The sequence below is a fragment of the Zingiber officinale genome, chromosome 3A, assembly GCF_018446385.1.
Source record: "Zingiber officinale cultivar Zhangliang chromosome 3A, Zo_v1.1, whole genome shotgun sequence".
Lineage (NCBI taxonomy): Eukaryota > Viridiplantae > Streptophyta > Magnoliopsida > Zingiberales > Zingiberaceae > Zingiber > Zingiber officinale.
The window spans coordinates 147,850,205-147,869,843 of NC_055990.1; the positions used below are offsets into that span (position 1 = coordinate 147,850,205).

General features: G+C 37.1%; 2 protein-coding genes across 2 annotated transcripts; one reads left to right on the top strand and one right to left on the bottom strand.

Moving 5' to 3' along the window:
* Positions 1–248: 248 nt before the first annotated feature.
* LOC122052727 (protein ALTERED PHOSPHATE STARVATION RESPONSE 1-like) lies at positions 249–10,195 on the top strand. The gene is made up of 4 exons (XM_042614404.1): positions 249–1,816; positions 2,821–3,020; positions 6,387–6,610; positions 9,149–10,195. Exons 1-4 carry the CDS (start codon positions 505–507, stop codon positions 9,903–9,905), a joined length of 2,493 nt encoding a protein of 830 aa, XP_042470338.1. The 5' UTR covers positions 249–504; the 3' UTR covers positions 9,906–10,195.
* An 8,237-nt stretch (positions 10,196–18,432) lies between these two features.
* On the bottom strand, positions 18,433–19,285 carry LOC122054113. Its single transcript, XM_042615945.1, has one exon. It carries the CDS (start codon positions 18,919–18,921, stop codon positions 18,490–18,492), a length of 432 nt encoding a protein of 143 aa, XP_042471879.1. The 5' UTR covers positions 18,922–19,285; the 3' UTR covers positions 18,433–18,489.
* Positions 19,286–19,639: the final 354 nt, after the last annotated feature.

Here is a 19,639-nt window from a genome sequence, read left to right on the forward strand (position 1 = left end):
AGAATAAAAGAGTATTGTTTTTTTATTTTTTGTTTTTAGTAAGTTTAAACTTTAAGATGTTTTTATAACCAATTTAAATTTTTTTAATGGATTATTTTGAAAAAAAAAAAAATAGGTGCCGGTGTGCCGGGTGCGGGCGGGGGGCAAAATGATGATTATTATTTATTATTTTCTAAAAAGAAAACAGAAACTCCACGGTCGTAGACTGGGACCCACCACGCCTTCATGTATTACCGCCTCCCTGGCCGTTTCGCTTCGGCTTCGAATTCGCACCGCCGCCCCCACCGCGTAACGCTTTCGCCTATTCCAACGCCAGCGCGGACGCCTCCGTTCATTTCGCATTATCGCTGGAAAGCGGAGGAGCTCTCATGGTGGTTGGTGTGATGGATGAAAACCAAGAGGCCTGCCCTCCTCCTTGGGTTAGGGTTCCTTGAGGTCGATGTCTCCTTCATGTCGGAGCGCGATGGAAGGACTGACTGAGGCCGTCGTCTTCGTCGTCGGGAGATGGGATGTGCGAGTTCCAAGGCGGAGGAGCAGTCAGAGTTGATCGCACTTTGCCGTGAGCGGTTGGAGCTCATTCGCGCGGCCAGGGACCGCCGTCACGACCTCGCCCGCGCCCACCTCGCCTACTTCCGGGAACTCGCCGCCGTCGGAAACGCGTTGCATCGCTTCGTACGGGAGGAGCTGGCGCCGGCCTCCCTGCCATCGGGCTCTCCTGTCCTCATCCTTCCCCCCGGGGACGGCAAGGGGAAGCCGCGTTCGGGCCCTCTAGCCGCTGCCGCCTCCGTTTCCTCATCGGCGACGTCGCTCTCGCATTCTATCTCGCTGGAGGATTCCCACCTTCCGCTTTCCTCCGGGTCGGGGTCGAGAAACGGCGAAGAAAGTGATGCGGGAGGGAAGACCGAGAACAGAGGCGGCGTTGATGATGCTAAACAACAGGAGCTGCCTTCCTCCAACCTTCGTGACTTCTCTCACAGTCCTAGTTCTTCCTACATGAGGTCATCCACGGCGATCCCCACGTTGATATACGAGGATCCATTTGCTCCGATTTGGACGAATTCTTCACACAATGAATATGGATATGGATTTGACTATCCTTCCTATGGTTTTCCAATAGGATCTCCGTCTCATGGCAGAGAGGCTATGATGACTGGTACATCCGTGCCTCAAGTCGACCCTGGTACTCCTCCTCCTCCAGCTCCGGAATCCTCTGTTTGGGACTTCTTTGATCCCTTCGTTTCCTATGAGGAGTTCATGCCCGATTATTCCGGAGGAAAGCTTGGCGTACGCTCCTCTGTTAGCAGTCCTGACTTAATGGAGTTGCGGAAGCAGGAAGGTATTCCTGATCTTGAGGAGGTAGCAGAGGTGGAACCTATGAAATTGACAAATAAAAAGAAAGGAGATGATGATTCAGGAGTAAGAACAACAGTTGGAAACTCAAATTTATTTTCTACTCAAGCAATGGGACAGAAGGATGAGAAGGCTGCACAAATCGGGTTGGCAGATAAAGAAAAAAGTTCAGCAAACAGTAAAGTGAAAAGCAATGACGGCGATGAAGGATCTAGTAGGAACAAGAACACGGTGACGTATAAGGGTAGCTCATATTTGACAGACGAGAGTGGGCCTAGTGGTGACAAATCCTTGTCTGCACGAAGTGATGCACAGACACTGATGTTCCAGGGTCCGAGGGATATGATGGAGGTTGTGAAAGAGATTAAGGATCATTTCTCGTCAGCTACTGATTGTGGTGAAGAAGTATCAACGACCCTCGAGGTGGACAAGTTGCCATACCGGCCACGAAGCAGAAGGCATAGAGGTGGGCATCGATTTTGTTATTCTAATTCTATACTTGAAATGGTTTGGGACGGACCTGGATTATTTATTTATTTGACATTTTCACTAGAAGAGTAACTAGAGGTTCTGGTTCCCCAAAAAAAAAGTTTTTTTTTTCAGTAAGAAGGGCTTCATTTTTGTTTTATCACCATTTTTTAGTTTTTGTTCTCAAGCAAAAATAAAAAATAAAAAAAAATAACATCCTCAGATTCATTTTGTTATTAGCTTGTTCGGGGTTTTCTTACTAACTGAAAGAAATCTCTTACAACTCTCACATGGATAAATGACAGCTTATCTTCCACGATCTTGCACATTTATTCAATGTTTTTGTTGCAATCTTCTCATCAAACAATTTGTTAAAAATGAAAAGAATAATATAACTCTGGATTTTACTGGTGCTACTTGCCTTTGTTAATTCTGGGTTTCTAGATAATTGTGAATGTGAAACGAAAACTATCAATTACCAAACTAGAATTTTTTCTTAAACATCTTTGTAGGCTATGCAAACTTCTGTATAATTTTGACTAAATCACTATTATGTATTTGCAATGAATAGGCCCTTGATTAAATTTGAAATAGGTTGATACATCTTACATGAATGTTAATACACAAATTATCTCTTAAGTAACAATTTTGTTAATCCTTTCTACCACTATCATTATTTTCTTTTCAAAAAGAAATCAATGATGATCTACAAGTATTTTTCTGATTTCTTTTATTTATGTGTATGATGACACGTTTCTTTTCAATTTACTGAGTAATAGGCATATAGCAATATAATTTCGAATTTTTTGTTGCAATCACCTGCAGTGATAATAAAAAATTGGTCTAGTATTTCATTCAGCTTGTATGCTCTAATGACATTTATACTTGATGCACTGTCCTATAAATTCTTCTTAAAGCAATTGTTTGTTAAAGAAGGTTGTCAGGAGAGGACTATTTCTCTCCAATAAATGGAAATTCTAAATCTCGTATATTTTGTTCCAGTCATTTCCAGGTTCTTTTGTCCCATGACTCTACGTGTATTGATTCATTCACATCCTTTCAAGCGGTCAAAACATTCAATTGTAAGTACAAAGCAAAAGGCTAGCAATTCAAATAACCATGTGGCTGGAATATCTAGCAGCCTTTCATCCGTTTTGGAAAAGTTGTATTTATGGGAGAAGAAACTCTTCACAGAAGTTAAGGTATGGTTACCAGTACAAGAAATTATATGACTTCCTCTTCATTCATGTTTGCAGCTATCTATATCAATTGCTAGATCATTTTATGTATGTCCTTGTTTGTTGACTACATTTGTATGCTTTCTGTATAGAATATTATAGTTTTGGCTTACCTCAAGAACTATTAAATAGAAAAAAGAAGCGTCGAGCCGTTGACTAAGGATGGAGGTTATGAGAAAGGAACCTTGTTATTATATGTGATCCTGCCCGAGTGCTGAGACGATGGTCGCTGGGGACGTGACGCTTCTTGCTAGCTTCACGTAAGCTCCGGGATGGCCTAGACCTCCGTCGAGAACCTGCAAGCACAAAACCGAGCCGGGAAGGGGTTCCCGGCGACGGCCCTCCGACGCTCAAGTCAGTTCCCGGTGGCGAGAAATCGAAGCAGAGTAACGAGAACTGTAGCTACAGTGGTGAATAGCGCATACCTCCGAGCCGAGTGAGAAGCCCGCTCGTCCCCTAGTGCTTCATCCTGCTCTTGCCTCTCCATGTGTACTCAAGCCGTGTCCCCCGTCTGGCCGAGCGGGGACTCCGCTCGGCCCCTGAGCGTCGGAAACCCAGCGTTGAGCTGGGTTGTTGCATCGCAGCCCGGGCAGTACACCGGTCGCTCGGCCGAGCTCGGGATGTTGACCATGCTGACTCTGACCCCCACGCGTCATTGGCTCCTCTACCATCCGGGTCCCACTTTACCCCTAGATTAATATGCATTAGATTTTGAAAATAATGTGGGCATTTTTTGCCAAGATATGCAAGCATATGGAGAATATAAAGAACACCTTTTCTATTTAGCAACGCATATTAATGCAAAAAAATGACAATATTTCAAGGTTTGATTTTCTATTCTATGGTCGATTTGGTTGATGCATGCACTGCCTTCTATAAGATCAAAAGACACCACTAGTCATCATAAAAAAAGGCACGACTAGACAGTTGGCGCAGTTGGTAGTGTTTGTGTAATGTCTTGTGGTCAATTTCCAATGGCTGCAAGAATGCCTCGCTAGGTGTCTGGCCTCCCCATGCAAAGGGTCACTGCACTAGGGAAAAATGTCCCCATGATTTACCTCCTTCTAGAGTATATGGGGCCGCCCTAGAGGGGTCGCTAAGGTGATGACTTCACCTTTTACTGCAAATGACTAGGGGGCTGATTAAAAGTCCCTTGGGCTATATGGTGCAACGACAAGGTGCTCAAGCAATTTCCCAAGCACCCATGGTTTGAATCACAACTACGGTGCACTACAGGATATTTTCCTCCGATGGGATGAAAAATCCGGGATGTTGGTCATCCACCTCCAAGACTAGTTGGACCTAAGGCTTGGATACCTGGATTATAAATAAAAGGCATGACTAGAGTGGGAGGTGACCAATGGATAACCTAAAAATTATAAACTCTATTCTCTCGCAAGTGCAAGGCTAAGTAAAAGTTAAGACTACCACAACTTATTTGTTTGTAACAATCAGAGATGTAAATGTAGGAGAAATAATAAAGAAAAACTAATAACAATGCAAATAAGAGAATTTAACATAGTTATCTATTCCTGCTTACTGATTTGATAGATGAATCACTCTTGAAAAACCACTATAAGAATTTCTCTACAAAAGGAGTGCAAGTAATGGTAGCTTAAAAGAAATTAATAACTTTTCTTTTCTCTCCACGCATAATGTAATAAGAATAAGAGAAAAGAAAGTAAAAAAATAATAAAAACCTTATGACCTAAAGTCTAACTAATTTTGAGTTCATAGAGGCTATGGATGGGGAAAGTTAGAGTTGCATCTATTAAGTGAAAACTCCGAGAGACTCGTTTAAGATAGTGCGGGCATGTACTTAGACGACGAATAAATATTCCAGTTAAGCGATGAGAAATTATGACAAATACACACATCAAACGAGGAAGAGGAAGACCAAAACAAAAAAAAAAAGACTTGGTAGGAACAATAAAAGTAAGATAAAATTTATTTAAGTACAGATGATGATATAGTAGGGGTAGAGCCCAATGGTGTAAAAGGATCTATATAGCCGACCCCACCTAATGGGATAAGACTTGGTTATTGCTGTTGTAGAGGTTGTGGATGGGGACGCTGACAATTCACATTGGAGAAATAATGCCACAAATGTTGATGTTGTGACATGGAGAATATTGATTGTTCAGGATGAGAGTTATGTGGATGCCATCACATTGTTGTCATGCAACAAAAACGATAATCAAGTCTTTATCCTGTTAAGCGGGGTTGACTATATGGATCCTCTACATCATTGGGACATTGTTGTTGTGCTACAGTGAGTTGAAAAGAAGGGTGACTATTAACTCAAGAAGGGATGAAAGTGGATGTGGAGAAAGAAGAAAGAGCACATAATGTAAGGGGGAGATTGTTCCATTACATCAAATCCACAACATCCCTTTTTTGGAGTTGAAATAGAAAATTCATAACCTTAAAAGGAAATTTGCTTTACTGTGATGCCAAATTAAGTGGAAACAGAATTATTATATTATTCCAGTGAAAGAAAACAATTACACTCGTGTATGAGGCTCTGACAGAGCAACTAGTGTAATAATAGTCAATCACGACTATCATTGATATTTAACACTCTTATAACTATTGACTTTTAGCAGTATTAATATAGTGAAGCATCTTTGTATTTGAGATCTCTCTGCAGTGGGCTTGCATAGTGGTTACTGCCCCATGCTTAAAAAGTAGAAGTTTTTCTTGTTGATTTCAATTCTTCCTTAGTTCTTTAAATATACTTTTTGAAGCACGGAAGAACTGGATCTGCACTTCTTTAGCATGTGGAGGCATAAAAACATATGAAATCTAAATGCATAATCAGAAAAGGAATCCAATTCCCATGTTTTATTCAGAGAAAAAGAAAAGAAAAGAGACAAAACAAATTGCACATTAAGATTTGACTGCCAATTTATAAATCCTATCTGCATAAAGCAATCCTGCAGATTCAAAATTTGTTCTGTCTATTGTTCATAATTTTATCACTAGACAATCTTGTTGTCACATTAAAATTGATATAAAGAAGTCACAAAAGAAGATTAGATTTTATCTCTGTATGCTCTTTTCAAATAGTTTTCTTGTTTTGCTAGAATCTATAAGAAACGACATCATTCATATAGTCCTAAAAAGTGAAATTTTTATCTGACATTCAAATCACTTCACTTCCGGTGTATGTTAACCCTGAATTTCAATCAGCAGGCCCTTTGCATGGAAAAAATTACTTTTTTAAGCACAGTGAAATATAATACCATAATTGTTCTTTAAACTATTTGTAAAGTATGGTTTCCTTGTGGAGTCAACATTTACATTAAATTACTTAGGTGGTGTATTTAGGATGAAGAAAAGCTACGGTTCCGCTATGAGAAGAAGTATAAACGTTTGAAAGATTTAGATGACAAAGGGGAAGACAACTCCAAGATTGATTTGGCCTGGGCATCAGTAAAAGACTTGCATGCAAAATTAAGCATTATCATTAAATCAGTCACCAATATCTCAGACAAGATGCACAAGATTAGAGATGAAGAGTTGGGGCCCCAACTTATCCAATTAATCCAAAGGTAGGCTTCAACATTTCCTCAGTGGATCTTGCATGTGATGTTTCAAGATTTCATTTGATATCTCTCAAACTAATCAATTTCATGAGCAGAGATTTTAGTATTTAACAGTTGGAAGGCTTAACAAATTGACTACCTTTTCATGTCATGATACATATTTTTATTGTAAACTTCCATAAGTTTCTTGCTTCAATTTTTTTCAATAATATGTTCACAACTGAGGAGGAATTGATATCACAATTTTTTTCCCTTGAATGCTTGCTTTACTTAAATGGAAAGATAGAGAGGGAAAGTTTCTTGGGAGAGTTATTAAGAGCAGAATTACAGTTGAGATAAATATTATGGAAGATCAACTAGAGACTATATACATTTAATAAGATAACTAATGAAAAATGGAGTGAAGAGAAGGATTTGGAGAGGCCTTGTAAAATCATTGTGGGGTGAGAGAAGAAAGAGACATATAGTCGATTATATTAATGTAATAAATGAAAAATTAAACTAGGAGAAATTTTAGAAACAAAAGGTTATAAGTTTTAAGTAATTATAAGACTGAATAGCAAATGTAGTTTCAATAATATTAGTGAAATAGTTAAGATGAACATGGCATTCTTATGAGAGATTTGGATGTTAGGATCTATTATTCAACAAGGATGACAATAATGAAGATGGGAATAATAACATAAAGAGTCGATGATCCAAATAGAGGGAACTCCTTGGTGTCTTTTGTTTCACAGTGTGCCCCTTTCGCTAAAAGAAAAAATATGACTGATGTATTCCACTATGCATGGAGCAGTGTTAAAATAAAAAAGCCTACAAAAAGTTATAGTTAGACTATTTGATGCAACTGGAGTGGAAAGTGTGAGGGATACAAGTGGACTATGGAAAATTCTAGTTAATGTTATACAGAAGGATCTAATTAGTTGATTATTACTAGTGATATAAGTTCAATTGAATAATAATACACATTTTGCTGACCTTGTATACTTGGTTGGGCAAGCTGGAGTGCTGGACATCAGTCGTATTTGGATAATTGACCTAATAAATGATAAATTGAGGAATAGTATAAATGAAATAATACCTAATTATATTTCCTCTATAAAAAATTTCAAGGAATAGATGATATTGAAAATTATTATTATTAATTCTCAAATATGTAATTAATCTTAGATACTCTAAATGTAACTACCGTATGGAGTTGGCGCACTTCTAATCTGTTGGTAACATAGTGGTAGGATAGAGGATTCTAAAATGGTTAATAGAACACATTTGGCATAAAAAGAAGAGTTAATAGTTATGAAAGACCGTGTTGAATTTATAAGGAGAAAATAGAATGAGGAGAGATGATGTATAGGGGATTGGCTTTATGGATCTTATACCTCAATTGAGCTTTATCCAATGCTATATTGCTAGTAACATTTAAAAATAATTAAATCATTTTATTAGATTAATAAGAATACCTTATAATTGTAAAGAGCTACTATTACCTTAATAAATGCATTATGCATGCCCTTGTATACAAGTACAAGGTTACTTTAGAGTTACGATGTCTTCTGGTCTTCTGGTCATCATTATATATATTTTTTTATTAAAAAAAAATCTAACATTTATCAGTCAAAGTTGGCAATTCCATTTACGGTATGACCTTCATAACGGTTTAATATGTTGGATGCCTGGATCCCTTTGATCCCAATTTCAACTTATGCAAAATGATGCAGCATACCTTCAATGTTGGATTCCTATATCTGATTTTGAGCATAGATTCTCACTTTATAGATGGAAAAATAGAAATATCTATCTAACCTGACTAGATCAAATAAACTTGACACGACTTGAAAATATAAGGTTTCACCAACTTTTATAAGCGTTGGGTTTCTTAGAAATAAAAAACTTGAATTTAATTGGATTTTAGGTCTTAATAGGATAAACTCTCAAAGAAAATCAATCCAACTCCAAATTAAAATTGACAAAATACCTGTAACAATATAATTGAATGTCTCAACTATCTAGGATTTAAATGAGAAATATTCATATTTTTTCGGTTGAGAAAACAAACATAAATCTTACAACGAATCCTGAAGCAAAGGCGTGACTTGATACTGCATGTTTTGTTAATTTTCTGCTTTCCTTGGGTGCAAGCTGGGTTGCACAAGTGTTTAAAAGATAGGGGTCCTATGGCAATCTTACTGATTCACTACAAGAATATGTCAAACATACCAACCTGGACAATGCAATTGTTGTTTATGTTCTTTTCTTAGATCTTGGTAGGTGATCCAAAGGGTAAAAAAGACAGGAAGACCTGTCTCTGGCTCTAAAAGGTTAGCAGATAGTCTTTTGCATGTTTAATACAGAGTCATATTAATGCTTTAATTTACAATATGGCATTAGGTGAAATGGATACAAGAGAAAATCAGAAATACATGAATGCTTCATCAATTTAGTTGATAATATGTGCTTCTCAAGATTTTTCAAACAACCTTTTTTTGCCAGTTTTATTTGTTCCGAGCTTGTTCTCTTATTGTAATCTTCCTCCCTCCCATGCAGTTTGGTAAGAATGTGGAAGTCTATGATGGATTGCCATCAGAAACAGTTGCAAGCTCTGGTTGGTTGCAAAAACTATAATCTAGTTATTAAAAGAAAGTCTGGAACAACGGCTACAAAAGAATTGGAGATGGTTTTCCTAAACTTGTGCAAATGTTTCAACAACTGGATCAGCATTCAAAAATCATTTGTAGAAGCGCTCAATGGATGGCAAATGAAATGGCTTCCTCAAGAACAAGAACTAACACCTGATGGTCTTGCTCCTTTCTCTCCAACCAGGATTGGAGCTCCATCCGTATTTATTGTCTCCAATGATTGGTATCATGCAATGAAGTGTATTTCGGCTGACAAGGTTCTTGAACGAATGCGATCTTTTGCAGAAACTGTCCACTTAATGTGGGTGAGTCAAAATGAAGAACAAAACCAAAGACTAGAAGAAGAAGAGCTGTCAAAGGCCTTTAATACAAGGGTTAAATCTATGCAGGTAAAGCAGGATAATGGGCATCTAGAAATTGTATCAGAAAATAATGATCTTATGGATGAAAATGATGAATCCTTGATGGCAATAAAAAAGAGACTTGATGAGAAGAGAGAACTACACAAGGAAACTCTGATACGGCTTGAAAAAATTGTTTCCAATATTTTTCCTACTTTAGTTCCAACATTTGAAGAATTGGGTACTTTTACGTCTGAAGCACTGAAAGCATACAATGGAATCAGAGTCACCATGGACACGCAGCAACATAACATCCAGAACTGAAGTTTGGGCAATAGTGGACTGGCAACCCAACCTTCCGATGGCAACTAAACAGGTGTTCAGAATTCATTGGTTGGCTGATCGTAGTGAATTTAGAGGTTAGCAATTAACGTTAGCCTTTTTGTTAATATATATGCACTTAAAATCTCTCTGTATAGTTGTCTTCGAGCAATTCTTATTCTTTCCTAACTAAAGCATCCAAGGGTATTTAGAATTTTGTTTTCTTGCTTCGTTATAAGGAGACTTCTGCATCACTAAATCAAAGGGCAAAGTGGACCTATTATGTTTGAAAACTCTGTAAGTTGGAGCGAATGTTCTCTGGAATACACATAACCTTTCTACTATTTACTTTGGAAATATTACCTCTCGCTGTCCTAGTTGCTATTCAATTCTAAATTTGATTATATAATACTTTGCTGTTGTTTTTATTGGGCGGAGGAACAATAAGAGGACACAAAAATGTAACTTTAAGACATAAACAAAACATTATTAGAAAAACTTTGTACCTTTTTATTTCCATCTAGACAGAAATAAAACTTCTGAAGTTGAGAGTCTTAGTTTCCTCATTCTCTCTCTTTCATTCTTTTCTTGTCCTTTAATATAAATTCATCTTTAAGTTAATTACATGTTTTGTCTCGGTCATAACTGTCTGTGTGTCTTTCTTTGTTTGTTTTGTTCTTTACCATATCGTGTTGCTGCAATTTGTGCATATGAAGTTTTTGCTTGGATGGAGCTAGCTATATTGATTTGTAAATTGGAAGGTTGAAAATTCTTAAAAAGACTTGAAAAAAAAATTACCACCTTGCTTGCCGACTATTTCAAGGCCTGGTGAGCCCTGAGCAGTTAGCTTCTGTCTATGACATGAATTCACCTATGCTTGGACTCGTACTAGGATGGGCCTTGAGCAATTCAGCCCATGTGCAACATGATCTAAATTGGTCGAGCCAAAGTCCTACACAGTACCTTCAATTGGCTTATGGCTTTTTACCGAACCACGTAGGTAAGTTTCTGAAATTACAAAATTGCGTAGGATAGTTTTAAATTATTAAATCATGTACTTATTTCCTATTTTACCCCTATCAATCTAATCAGTTAAATTGATTTTGTTGTATGTTGAAATGTTGAAATTTTGAGTAAATCAGTCGACTGATTTTTTAAATCAGTCAATTAATTTGTTTATTTATTTATTTTTAATCAAAGTTAACTTTAGGTAAAATTGATTGATGGATCAAATAATTTTGGATTAACATGAAACTGTGAGTATAATCGACCTAGGTTTGATCGGGTACAATCATAGTTTTGATGTGTGCCAAAAAATTTAAGTTAGGTTTTCATATTATTTTGATATATGTTTAAGTCATGCAAGACTTGGTGAAACATATGAACAAAATCTTATCCTATGGCTTGGTGTTGGGGTTGCAAGGTTGTAAACATAGTCCCACATTGAAAACACATGGGAAAGATCATGAGTTTATAAGAAAAATATATCTCTATTAGTATTAGACCTTTTGGGTAAAGCCCAAGAGCAAAACCATGAGGGCTTAGGCTCAAAGTGGACAATATCATATCATTGTGGAAATATCTAAATTCCTTTTGGTCCTAACAATTGGTATCAGAGCGAAGTTGCTCTTCACCGGACTAACCGTTGGAAGAAGCACGGGTCAGAGCCATGATCTAAGATCGAATCATGTAGGTGAAATCTTGAACGAAGTAGAGGAGACCTTGAGCAGGTCAGTAACCTGATGCTTGAGGGGAGGTCCTAAGCAAGTCAAGAATGACCCAATGCTCGAGGAGAGACTCTGAGCAGGTCAAGAGTAACTCGATACTTGTAGGGGATCCTGTAGTCCTTTGTTTCAGGGGATTGTTGGGATTGCAAGGTTACAAACATAGTCCCACATTTAAAACACATGAGAAAGATCATGAGTTTATAAGAAAAAGATATCTCCATTGGTATAAGATCTTTTGGGTAGAGCTCAAGAGCAAAAATATGAGGGTTTAGATCCAAAGTGAAAAATATCATATCATTGTGGAGATATCTAAATTTCTTTTGGTCCTAACACTCAGGTTCTTGATATTGGTGAAGGATGATGCATCCGAAGGACCATCGGACGAGGAGCAAAGGAGTAGATCGAGGGAAGCGAACTTCAAGGCAACGTCAAGGATGGCACGGAGAGGAGCTGCGAGCTCAAGTGTATCTGAGTGACGAAGGCCAAGAAAGAGGACTTCAAGGGCGACTTCGGAGAGGATGAGTGTGAGTGAATGTAAGGGATCAGTCGATTGGTACTGAGACCAGTCGACCGGTCTAAATTCACGAGGTGCAGAATGGTTATGTACTCGACAGTTGTGAAGACCAGTCGACTGGTAGAAAGCAGTTGGCAGAATTTTGGATTTTGTAGAGTACTGTTGGCTGTGTCCAACGACTACACTAGTCAACTGGTGTATGGACCAGTCGACTGGTGTAGGAAATGAGTTGTCTTGTGATTAATTCTTTTCACTCTATTTAAAGGAGCTTTGAGGGATGAAGGAGATTACTGATCTTTATTGAAAAACTCCTAAGTCATCCCTCAAGCTTCCAAGCCTTTCTCCATCGAATAGGAGTAAGCTCTAACTGGAGATTGCCGAGACTAATCTACCAACGGATTGAGGGTTCATCCACCTTAAGGACAAGCCGTGGAGTAGGAGAAATAATCTCCGAACCACGTAAAAGGAACGTGTTGGAGTTTGATTGTTTTCATTCTTATTGCTTTCATTGTTTTACTTTTATTCCACTACGCAACTAACGATTTGTAGAGAAGCAAGCGTTTCGGGGTAACGAGCTATTCAACCCCCCTTCTAGCCAACCCAACAATTCTCAATAAGTGGTATCAGAGCGAGGACACCCTTTAACGAACTAATTGCCAAAAAGAGCAATATCATCAATATGGTCGGTTCAGGCATCTATCCACCCAAATTCAAAGGAAACTTCCCTGGGTGGAAAAAGAGAATGGAGGTATTCTTCTATACCGATTTCGATATTATGCTAATAATATAAAATGATTTTGAGATGCCTAGGGATGAAAACAACACAATAATCAACAAAACTAGATGGAGCAAGAAGCAAAGGGAAGAGCATTTAGCAAACTCTTAGGCAATACATCATCTACTAAATGCCCTTCCCCAACAAGAAGTGACTAGGATTGGAAACTACACAAGTGTCAAGGAATTGTGGGAAAAACTAGTGGAGCTTCATGAAAGGACATCGGAAGCGAAATTAGCAAGAAGAGACTTCTCCGGACTCAACTCAACAACATCAAACTTGAAAAAGAAGAAAATGTATCTTCACTTCATGCTAAAATTAAAGAAATATTAAGTAGACTAACAAGTATAGGTGAGAAACTCTTCAACCATGACATAATGATGAAAGTCATCAATGTTTTCCCCAAAACCACAACTTAGAGTTCAATTGTTGACTCATTCTACATTTCAAATGATCTAGAGAAGTGATCTCTAGATGAATTCTTTTCAACCATAGAGCTTTATGATATTCGAATTGAAGGGTTAGATGGAGAAGCCCATAGATCAAGAGGAGTAGCCCTTGTGGCAAACAAGGAAAAGAGTAAGAAGAAGAAGTCTTCATCTCCACCATCCTTCGACTCCGAAAAATCAAGCGCCTCAATGAATAGCAATCAAGAGGCGTATATGGTAAGAAAAATGAGAAGAGCATTTAAAAAATTTTCAACTAACAAATCTCATGCTAGGAAAAATTCAAGAAGCAAAAGTAGAACTAGGAGGATCATTTGCTACAATTGCCAAGAAGGACACATGAGGGATCAATGTCCTCTCTTAAAGAAAAATAGAAGGAAGGAAGAAAAGAAGAAAACCAAAGAAAAGTAGAAGAAGATCCAAAATCTAAAGGTAACTTGGGATGCTCCCTTCTCATCGAAAGAAGAAGAAGAACATCATCACATCTCCCAGCTTGCCTTAATGGGAGTTGATGACTTAGCCTTCACCTCATCCGAAAATGAAAAAGGAGGAAACTCAAGTGAAGAAGAAGGGAACTCAAGTGAAGGGGGAGGGCAAACATCATATTCGGACTTTTTGGTAAGTGAAGTATACAATCTACCCTCTTAAACTTTAGTCAAAATTATTACAAGCACAAATAAGGATTTCTTTAAGGTAAAAAAAAAAAGAATAAGTCTTTGAAAAATGATATTATTTGCTTAGAAGAAAAATTATAATCTTTATTCCCTAAGGTGCAAAATTCCTCTAATTTGCATGCTTCTTTTTGTAGTTTAAATGATTCATGTTTAAAAGAAGAAAATAAGGAGTTAATGGAAAATATCTTACAAAAACCCTTGAAAAATTCACTATTAGCTCTAAGACCCTAAATATGATAATTGGGAGTTAAAGGGTTAGTTTTAACAAAAGGAAATTAGATTATGAGGAATCTAATAATGATAAATCCTACCATTGTCTAATTACTAAGGGGCAATCCAAGACAAAGACCATATATAGGAAATGAATTCCCAAGGAATATTTGGTTAACCTAATTAGAAAGAACTTCTATTGGGTGTTAAAATCAATTCTCAAGGGTTAGAGGATTTAGGGTTTAGTCAACCATAAATGTTATAGTTCAAATTTTTGAAAAATAGTTGGCTTAAGACCTAAGGGGGGAAAAACTAAGATTATTACCTTAATTTCATCTCACAATGATTTTCTTTTTTGTTTCTACACATGTGAGATAATAGAATGATGCTTTTAATTTACTTATACTTATGACATCTTGATGAGTTATCAAATGTATCAATTTTAGCAATCATAATACTAACTTTCGGGAAAGTAAATATTTAATTAATGGATCATAGTTGGACATTTTAAATGTTTTCAAAATAATTCTATATTTTATAAACTACTACTTAGTTTTTGAAAAACATATGAATTCAAAATAAGTTTAAAATTGATACAAATTTGAGTGAGTTTCAAAGTTTTTGAGTTTTTGTCAAAATTTTAAAAATATATTGACTTTTCATGAAAATATATTTTTCCTAGTTAAAGGAACTTAAAAGAAGCATGTTTCCAAAAATTTCATGATTTTCAAAATTTTTAAAATTTTTTATGTATTTCTGAAGTTAACTTCAGAAATTAGAAATTCAGACTGAACATGTACCAGTCGACTATGTCAAAGGGCAGTCGACTGATGGCTATGTTTTTAGCATTATAATTATGAATTCAAAAATTCATTTTTGTCAAATTTAAGTCGAAGTTGATACCACATTGTACTTAGTGCTTTAATGCAATCTTTTTGATGGTGTCAAAGAAAGAAAAATAGGAAAATTTAAATTAGAAACTTTTATTTCTCCATGCTTGTGCAAACTTGAAAATTAAGTGGAAGAGCAAATGTTACGGAGAAGCTTGCATTTTTTGTTTCATGCTTGCTATTTTCGATTGTTGTTCTATGCCTAACTTAAACATAGTCACACATAAAAAATTGGTAGATTGTGAGTGCAATCGACCTAGATTTGATCGGGTATGATCATGATTTTGATGTGTGTGTCAAAGAATTTAAGTTAAACTTTCATATTGTTTTGTTATGTGTTTGAGTCATGCATGATTTGGTGAAACATATGAGCAAAATCTCATCCTATGGTTTAGGTCCTTGAGATTGGTGAAAGATGATGCATCAGAGGGACCGTCGGACAAGGAGTAAAGGAGTGAGCCGAGGGAAGGGGGCTTCAAGGTAACGTGAAGGATGGCACGGAGAGGGGTCGTGAGCTCAAGTGCATCTGAGGGACAAAGGTCGATAAAGAGGACTTCAAGGGCGACTCTGGAGAGGATGAGTGTGAGAGAATGTAATGGATCAGTCGATTGGTACTGAGGCCAGTCGACTGGTCTAAATTCACGAGAGCACAGAATGATTTTGTACTCGACAGTTGTGAAGACCGATTGACTAGTAATTGAACCAATTGACTGTTGTTGGCAAAATTTCGGATTCTACAAAGTATCGTTGGCTGTGTCTAACGGCTACACCAATCGATTGGTGTATGGACCAATCGACTGGTGCAGGAAATGAGTTGTCTTGTGATCAATTCTTCCCACTTTATTTAAAGGAGTTTTGAGGGATGAAGGAGGTTACTGATCTGTATTGAAAAACTCCTAAATCATCCCTTAAGTTTCTAAGCCTTTTTCTTCCTCCTAAACCTAAGTTTCATCTTGGCAAGAGGAAGAGAGCTTTGTGAGATGTTGTACTCCATCGAGAAGGAGTAAGCTCTAGCTGGAGATTGTCGGGACTAATCCACCGATGGATTGAGAGTTTGTCTATCTCAAGGTCAAGCCGTGGAATATGAGTAAGAAATCTCTGAACCACGTAAAAGGAAACATGTTAGAATTTGATTGTTTTCATTCTTATTGCTTTAATTGTTTTAGTTTTATTCCGCTACACAACTAACGATTTATAGAGAAGCAAACGTTTCAGGGTAACGAGCTATTCAATCCTCCTTTAGCCAATCCAACGATCCTCAACAGAAACTAGTTTTTATATGCTCATTTACTTCTCCTGATTATCTCTATTCCCTCAAACGTCAATTTCACTCAATATATTGAGAGCAGTAATTTTTTGAACATGAAAATATTTATATGTTAATTCAATTCGTGTTCAAACAATTATTGCTCTCAATATATTGGGTCAAATTAATGTTTGAGGGCATGAACATAATCAGGAGAGGTAGACGAGGATTTAGTTTCATGTTAATCTGAGGTTGTTTGGTCCATCAGCTGATTTTGCCCAAAATAGGTTAATGGAACAAATGATCTATGATTGACATGAAACTAGTTCCTATGTGTTCTCTACCACTCCTGATTATATTTATGCCCTCAAATATTAATTTTACCCAATATATTGAGAACAATAATTTTTTAAATATGAATATGTTTGAAACATTCAATTCATGTTAAAAAAAATCTAACTGATGGACCAAACGATCTCAGATTGATATGAAACAATATCTTATGTGTTTGGCTAGTTCTCCTGATTATATCCACGTCCTCAAATATCAATTTGACCTAATATATTGATAGCAATAATTTTTTGAACACGAATTAAAATTTTCAAACATATTCGTGTTTAAAAAATCATTGCTCTCAATATATTAGGTCAAATTGATATTTGAGGACATGAATATAATCAAGAAAACTAGCCGAACCCATAGGATCTAGTTTCATGTTAATTCGAGGTCATTTGGTCTATCAGCCGATTTTGTCCAAAATTGGCCGATGGGATAAATGACTTTGGATTGATACGAAACTAGTTCTTATGTGTTCGTTTACCTCTCCTGCTTTATATCCATGTACTCAAACGTTAATTTGACCAAATATCTTGAGAGTAATAATTTTTTTTAACACGAATATATTTAAAAAATTTAATTCGCATTCATAAAATTCGGTTGATGGACCAAACAACCTTGGTTTGATATGAAACTAGATCCTGTGTTCGGCTAGTTCTCCTGATTATATACATGTCCTCAAATATCATTTTGACCTAATATATTGAGAGCAATGATTTTTTGAACACAAATTGAATTTTTCAAATATTTTCTTATTAAAAAATCATTGCTCTCAATATATTGAGTCAAATTAATGTTTAAGGACATGATATAATTAGGAGAGGTAGATAAATAGATAAAAACTAATCTTATGTCAATCCGAGGTCATTTGGCTGATGGACTAAATGACCTCGGATTGACATTAAACTATGGTAGCAAAAAAAGTGAAATTCGCTACCCCAATGGTTTCACACGGTCGGCCCCACAACCATGAGAAGGTAAATCTGGAAGGTGTAGTTGGCCAGTGTGGAGGAGGGCTTTTTTTCCTCGACTTTGCTGAGATTCGAACCCTTGTCTTATGGTAGCAACTTTGCTCCGTACTAGCCAACTCAACCTTGCCCCGGGGGCTGGATTAACATTAAACTAGTTCTATGTGTTCGACTACCTCTCCTGATTATATCCATATCCTCGAATACCAATTTAAGAACAAAGATTTTTTTGAACATGAATTGAATTTTTCAAATACATTTGTGTTTAAAAATCGATGCTTTTAATATATAGAGTCAAATTGATATTTGAGGACATGAATATAATTAGGAGAGATAGTCAAACGCATAGAAACTAATTTCATGTCAATCCAAGATCATTTGATCCATTAATTTGATTTGTTCAAAATTTCAACGTTTTGGCACAAAGCAGAATTAATTTTACTGATAAAATAATCACTTATAGGGATATAATAAAAAATGGATACATGATTTGATAATTTTAAAATTATTCTATTTGATAATTTTAAAAAATTATCTATTTGATTAATTCAGTAAAAAATTGATTAGCTTAGGTGAAATTGTCTCGACATGGGTCATTAATACCTCTAACTGTTGGTCATCTTTCTTGGAATATAGTTCCCAAGCACACAGGGCAATTCTAATGGCAGAAAGCAATCTGTACATGTAAGGAGAGAATGCCATGGATTTTGTATCACAAAGTATCTCTTTTGACTAGTTTATATCTATAGGAAATCATCACAATCAGGCTCTTTTGGCTAAGTGACATGGAAAAATTTGTATTTAATTCGTAGAGGAGTGATGCTGCTTTCTTTTAGACGATGCAGCAGCCTTCTGGATCAACAGCAACTTCTTCAGCACCTTCACCATCACAATCAGGCTCGGCCTCCTCCTATGAATCAAACTCCCACGTTGCTGCTCCGACTTGCAACTCCTGATGCTGCTGCTGCTGCTGTTGCTCAGTTTCCTCGACGTCTCGTCGTTGAAATCCTCCCACAGCATGTCCATCCTCTCCTCGTCAACAAACCGGCGGCTGCTCTCTGCGCTGTCTACCTTCGGATTCGTCTTCTTCATCGTCGCTTCAGCGTCCTCGAACGGCTGCTGATCTCCGGCAGAGGAGAGGAAGCAGAAGAAGGGAGATGGGGCGAAGTGAGGGAAGGGGGCGAGGGGGTCTTCATCTACTGCGACGGTGGGGAAACTGAAATCATCCATCATTTTGGCTTGCTCTCTACTCTTCTGTCTGAATTAATTACAGTTTCCTGTGTGCGATTGGTGCTTGATTACAAGAAGAACAGTCGCTATAGGCAAGATAATGTGGGCGATGCATGGGAGGGAGGGAGGTTTAATGGAGTGCGTGAATGGCATGGCGTGTTAATTAGGCGGTGGAAGGGGGCCCGGAGGGGAGGCAGAGACACAGACGTTGAGCAGATGAAGCAGCCATTAATGGAGTGGAGGGGGAAGGTTGGTCCGACCCAAATGCTGCACAGCGAGGAAGGCATTACGCTAGAATATTAATTAAAAAAAAAGAGAGAGAGTGCTTGTGCAATATTGTTTAATGATCTAAAGCAACAAAAATGAAGTCTTCCTTAAGTTTCGGGGTGTTATTTTTTTTCGCTTTCCTATTGTGCGTTCGGTACTCTGGTTGGTATAGAAAGTGTATTGAGAATTAAGATCTTACGGCGGTCCTTTTTCGTATGGTCATCACATGGGGGGCATGGCCTTACAAGCAAGGCCAAAAAGGATGAAATAAAGTTAAATAGATTTTACGGGGCTGACATCCCGTCGGAAAAAATTAATGAAAAAATATATATAAATTTAATTAGTCTTATTGATTAATTCGGGAGTGAATGATTCGATTCTAAACGCTCGTAGTGGATGATCAAGAAATTTAACATCTTTTGATTACGTGTCCTATTTAATTTTTTTTTTATAA

What these genes read in the sequence shown, in the direction of transcription:
- LOC122052727 (XM_042614404.1), top strand. Translation starts at nt 505, where the DNA reads ATGGGATGTGCGAGTTCCAAGGCGGAGGAGCAGTCAGAGTTGATCGCA. An exon ending in AACTCTTCACAGAAGTTAAG is followed by an intron (nt 3,021 to 6,386) that starts GTATGGTTACCA and finishes TGGTGTATTTAG; the next exon opens with GATGAAGAAAAGCTACGGTT. An exon ending in CTTATCCAATTAATCCAAAG is followed by an intron (nt 6,611 to 9,148) that starts GTAGGCTTCAAC and finishes CCTCCCATGCAG; the next exon opens with TTTGGTAAGAATGTGGAAGT.
- LOC122054113 (XM_042615945.1), bottom strand. Translation starts at nt 18,921, where the DNA reads ATGATGGATGATTTCAGTTTCCCCACCGTCGCAGTAGATGAAGACCCC.